At 55.6% G+C, this 5,604-nt stretch overlaps 1 protein-coding gene across 1 annotated transcript in view; it reads left to right on the top strand.

Moving 5' to 3' along the window:
- CCDC159 (coiled-coil domain containing 159) overlaps positions 1–5,225 on the top strand; it is a gene marked incomplete at its 3' end in the record, with an annotated part of 5,757 nt that extends 532 nt beyond the window's left edge. The window contains exons 2-5 of the mRNA XM_015429827.1: positions 3,483–3,559; positions 4,275–4,356; positions 4,706–4,877; positions 5,158–5,225. Coding sequence (XP_015285313.1) covers positions 3,483–3,559; positions 4,275–4,356; positions 4,706–4,877; positions 5,158–5,225 — 399 coding nt within the window. The remainder of the gene's footprint in view (positions 1–3,482; positions 3,560–4,274; positions 4,357–4,705; positions 4,878–5,157) is intronic.
- Between the last annotated feature and the right edge of the window lie 379 nt (positions 5,226–5,604).

Below are 5,604 nucleotides of genomic sequence, written 5' to 3'. Positions count from 1 at the left end.
AGAGCTTGGACGCGTTCTGCGGCTTCTCTTCCCGAGGCCTCTTCTTCTGGCTTCCCCACATTCTGTGGTGTGCTTCTCTCCTGGCTCCTCTTGGAGCTCCCTGTGGTGCTTCCAAGGTCCCTGTGAATGGCTCGCTCCCTTTCCACCACCACCCCACACACACACCGTGCTCCGTTGGGGCTCCCTCCCTCCTCCTCCTCCTTTTTAATAAATTTAATTTTTATTATGAAAAGTACTGAGACTGATGCATCGTAGAGTGATTTTCAGCTCATACTTTACTTAGTGATTTCAGAAAACAGGAGATACAGTCACTAGCCCGCAGGCTGCTTACATGTCATAAGAACATAAGAGATGCCAATGTTGGATCAGGCCAGTGGCCCATCCAGTCCAACACTCTGTATCACACAGTGGCCAGAAATACCAGTGCCATCAGGAGGTCCACCAGTGGGGCCAGTGGACCTCCATTTACAACCCCACCTATTACCACGCCCGCACTCGTGATAGGCTATAGACAAGGTTTACAATCCTATAGGTTCTCTGTAGAATCCCTACTCGCCGGTTGGTGGGTTTTAGGATCCTAGGGCTCTATTGTCCCTGGTATCGAAGCTTTGCTAGTATGTTGGGCCACGTGGCGGCCCGACCGTGTGTGCAATTCAGCCAGTACGCAACATAGTAATTTTTCCAAAGCATAACCAAGCATAGTATTCTTGGAGAAGCATTTTTCATAAATTCAGACCAGTTCAGAACAAAAGAGAAAACATAACATACCCAAACATCTGAGTCTATAGATGTTCCGAGTAGGAAAATATACAAATACTGTTAGCATTATTACATTACATGTTATATGAGAGGTACAATCAGCAATCAGAATAGCTTCAAAAATCACACGCTTGTTCACGAGGAGTCAATGCGGAAGAGAAAGTAGATTAGAGAAGAATCATTTTGAGATAAGCAGGATTACAAGGTTGGAGGTCATCGTTTGCTGTAAATTCTAGGAACGGAAGCTGTTTCTCCTCAGGGTTGGAGAATTTGGGGATGTTGTGTCCGCTGACCGCCACCCACCGGGGGCCAGCGAATACCCCAGAGCTTGACTCTGGGAGAACAATGGGGACTAGGCTCCTAGTCTCTCCACTGGGGAGCCAATGGGACCGTGGCGGGAGATTTGAACCCACCAACGGGACCTAGGGGTGTGCCCCCAGGTGTGTATATAGCTGGCCAGCCGGCCGTTTGTCTTTGTTGTCTTTGTTGTGTACCAGTAAACTATGCTGATCACTACATCAGTCTCGGAGGTTTCTTCATGCGTTTAACCCACTACACTTCCGGGGAAGAGTTCTGATTGTTGTAGGCGGTCTGTAGTCTTGTCCATAATGAAGTGATTCCAGACTTCATTTAACCAGCTGGATCGTGTGGGAGCCAGGTTTGACTTCCATGTCGATGGTCTCTTCCTGGGTGGCCTCTTCTAGCCTGGAACTCACTCCCTGCTGTCAACACGTTCCTAGAAAATGCTTGCAGGGAAGAGGTGTGTTGCAACGGGTGGGGAATAAGTAAGGTGTTTGGGGAGGAGGGCTAGAAGGGGGGGGATAGACATTTTGGGGGAAATTGAAATCTCTGCAGTTGGAACTCACTCCCTGCTGTCAACACGTTCCTAGAAAATGCTTGCAGGGAAGAGGTGTGTTGCAACGGGTGGGAAATGAGTAAGGTGTTTGGGGAGGAGGGCTAGAAGGGGGGGGATAGACATTTTGGGGGAAATTGAAATCATGTACAGCTGTGACTGAAACCACACATGAACACATGAAGCTGCCTTCTACTGGACCATCAAAGTCAGTCTTGTCTACTCAGACTGGCAGCGGCACCCCAGGGTCTCAGGTGGAAGTCTTCTCCATCACCTCCTGCCTGGTCCTTTTTAAGTGGAGATGCCGGGGATTGAACCTGGGACCTTCCACATGCCAAGCAGAGTCTCTGCCACTGAGCCAGGGCCCCTCTTTACAACTGTCCAGGGTCTCAGGCGGAGGTCTTTCCCATCCCCTGCCTGGCCCTTTTTAACTGGAGATGCTGCTGGGGATTGAACCTGGGACCTTCTGCATGCCAAGCAGAGGCTCTACCACTGAGCCACGGCCCCTCTTTACAGCTCTCCAGGGTCTCAGGTGGAGGTCTTTCACATCACCTCCTGCCTGGTCCTTTTTAAGTGGAGATGTTGCTGGGGATTGAGCCTGGGATGTTCTTCACACCAAGCAGAGTCTCTGCCACTGAGCCACAGCCCCTCTTTACAGCTCTCCAGGGTCTCAGGTGGAGGTCTTTCCCATCACCTCCTGCCTGGTCCTTTTTAACTGGAGATGCTGCTGGGGACTGAACCTGGGGCCTCCTGCATGCCAAGCAGAGGCTCTTCCACTGAGCCACAGCCCCTCCTTACAGCTCTCCAGGGTCTCAGGTGGAGGTCTTTCCCATCACCTCCTGCCTGGTCCTTTTTAACTGGAGATGCCTGAACCTGGGACCTCCTGCATGCCAAGCAGAGGCTCTTCCACTGAGCCACGGCCCCTCTTCACAGCTCTCCAGGGACTCAGGCAGAGGCCTTTCCCATCCCCTCCTGCCTGGTCCTTTTTCACTGGAGATGCCGGGGATTGAACCTGGGACCTCCTGCATGCCCAGCAGAGGCTCTGCCACTGAGCCACAGCCCCTCTTTACAGCTCTCCAGGGTCTCAGGTGGAGGTCTTTTCCATCACCTCCAGCCTGGTCCTTTTTAACTGGACATGCTGCCGGGGATTGAACCTGGGACCTTCCGCATGCCGAGCAGGTGAGCCACAGCTTCTCCCCTAATTTGTGTAGGAGCTGGGCCCCAGTTTCCTCTGCAAAGTGAACAAGTGCTGTCTCTTGGTTACAAACCGGTGTGTGCGTGTACATGCAGGCTGTGCGCACATTCACTGTAATGTGTACAGGGCTCAGGAGCTCAGCCATTGGGAACCGCCCTCCAACCCGTCTGCCTTATCTTCTTTGGGGCATATTGGTGAAGCCGCGGCTCCAGCGTTGCTTCCGTATAATTCTGGCAGGCTTGTGGTCCTCACCAGGGGTCATTTCGTAGAAAAAGAGGTGCAGGAGCTCATTAGCATGACTTATTTGCATATGCCACACCCCGTGGCATCACCGGAAGTGTGTCAGAAGGCAACACCCACCGCTCAGGCTCCACTGGACTGTTTTGGATTGCTCGCTATTGGGGGGGAGGGGACGTGCAGATCTGTCCTCACAGAGGAGGGAGAGCGTGTACCTGAGTAAGACTTGGTCTTAAAGGTGCCACTGGACTGTTTTGGACCGGGGGGGGGCTCTGCAGCTTACCTGGCTGCTTCTTGCTCTGACTGAGGACTGCTGGGAGCAGGGGGCGGGGCTTGTTGCATGTGCCCGCCCCCTGGGCTCTTTACTGCCGGAGCTCCGCTCCTGTGCGCTCCTGCAAGAAATGACTCCTGGTCCTCACAACTGGGTTTCTTTTGCAGGGACGGCTCCCGAATTCCAGCTGACGCTGAAACACGACATGGAACTAATCAAGGCTCAGCTCTGTGCCCAAACCAAGGTCAGCATGGGGCCGGGGCGTGGGCCTGCAAGAGGCCTCTTTTGTGACCCAGCGGCCTCTGGCCGGGCCATGGCTTGACTTGCAGAAATCTGGCGTAGTTTGCTGGGTATGCTGTGGAAACGGAGAAGCCCTGGGGGTTCCAGGCAAGCACACTTCGGGGTCCTGTTCTGATGGCTCAGCCTGAAGCCACCGCCCCCCCATGGTCAGGAGCACTTTAAAAAAAAAAACCAAAAAACCCTGAGCATGGTTTAGACTGCCCACTTACATTGCAGCAAGCCCCACTGAACTCAGTAGGTTTCCTTCTGAGTAAACATGCACAGGACCAATGCTCCCTCTATGCTGTGGAGTCTTGTGAGCAACAGTTCTACTTTGTGAGCTCCTGGCATTACAGTTGTCAGCAAGCGATTTGGCTGCTGCACAGATTGGTTTGCTCCAGAGCCGTCCTTCCCGAGCTCAGAGAAAAATCTGTTTTTCAGCTTAGAGGGAATGCTGCGCAGGGCCGAGCTGCTAGATAGACCTTTTCCCTATCGTAGATGTCCACAACATCCGATTCCCGTGGAGTCACACAGGGGTTCATCTGCACTGTGAAGGAGCCAAACCCCACCCAGTCTCTGTAGGTCCCGTCCGTGTGCCCAGGTGCACGCCGTCCGTGTGCCCAGATGCCCGCTGTGTGCGTGACCTCTCCCTGCGCCCTCTCTCTCTCTCCCCTCGCCAGGCGTTTGAGGCCCTCAGCCACTCCATCACTCTGCTGGAGCAGGAAAGCCGCCAGCAGCGGAGCCGAATTGCGCAGCTGGAAGGTGAGGGGCCGGCAGGGAGGGTGGGAGGTCCAGCGGGGCTGGCCCCGGGCTCGGGAGCGCGGCGTGGGCTCCGCTCCAGAGCAGGCATGGCTGGATGCATTCTGCTCCAAAGGGAGGCCTCTGCGGGCGGGGTCCTGGTGGTGGTGGGGGGGGGGAAGAAGGACTGATCTGCCCGTTTGGCGCAGTGGTTCGCCATGGCCTCCCTCTGCAGAGCCTTCCTTGGTGGTCTCCCCTCCAAGTACCAACCAGACTCTGCTTAGCTTATGAGATCTGCCCGGACCGGCCTGTACCGTGAGGCCTTCCCTTCCCCCCACCCTCCGTCACAACCCGTTTGTCCTTCCCGGTCCAGAGGAGTTGAAGTATGCCACCTGCTCGTCTCGTGGGACGGCCGTGGAGGCGGTGCTGCAGAGCAGGATCCAGGAGCTGTGGAGAGCCGTGGCAGTGGAGGTGCAGCGGCTGCAGGCGTCCATGAACCGGAAGGAAAGCTCGATGGAGAACTTGTCCCTGGAGGTCCTGGAGAGGTGGGAGGCCGAGAGGGAGGGAGGGAGGGAGGGGTGGGTCCGCCATCAGAGCTGCTCCTAGTGCATCTCCAGAGGCCACTCACAGGACGCCTGCCCTGGCTGGGGGCGGGTGGGGAGGGGCCTCCCCATGAACGCCTGGCAGAAATCGGTCTCCGGAGACCCAGAGCCAAACTTCTGACTGCAGCCCTGGCGGGTGACGCCCAGCAGGGTGTTGTGAGGGGAGTTCTCCGGAGCTGTCCTCTGAAAGCCCCTCTTCGTTCTTTATTCTCCCTCCGCCCAGCAAGAAAATCCTTTGGGAGGAGCTGGAAGCTGTGCAAGCCGAGCTGCAGCGCATCCACCAGAAGCTGAGTAAGTCCCTCCCTCCCTCCCTCCCGGTTACTCTCCCAGCACCACCTTAGCGTCTCCTCCCCTCTCCAACTGAAGCTTCCCCTCGAAATGTACTCCACGGGGTTAACCTGGGGATCTCCAGGAAACCTCTCCTTCCCCTCGAAATGTACTCCGCGGGGTTAACCTGGGCGACACCTTTGGGGAAGGGGGGGAAGGGTGTCTCCCCCCCCCCCTTTCCAGAACAGAATTTCCAAGCTGAGGTTAGAACATAAGAACATAAGAGAAGCCAATGTTGGATCAGGCCAGTGGCCCATCCAGTCCAACACTCTTCTGTGTCACACAGTGGCCAGAAATACCAGGGGCCCTCAGGAGGTCCAGCAGTGGGGCCAGGACACTAGAA

Source organism: Gekko japonicus, unplaced genomic scaffold, assembly GCF_001447785.1.
Source record: "Gekko japonicus isolate JY-2015 unplaced genomic scaffold, Gekko_japonicus_V1.1 scaffold1211, whole genome shotgun sequence".
Lineage (NCBI taxonomy): Eukaryota > Metazoa > Chordata > Lepidosauria > Squamata > Gekkonidae > Gekko > Gekko japonicus.
This window is presented reverse-complemented; position numbering and strand designations above follow the sequence as displayed.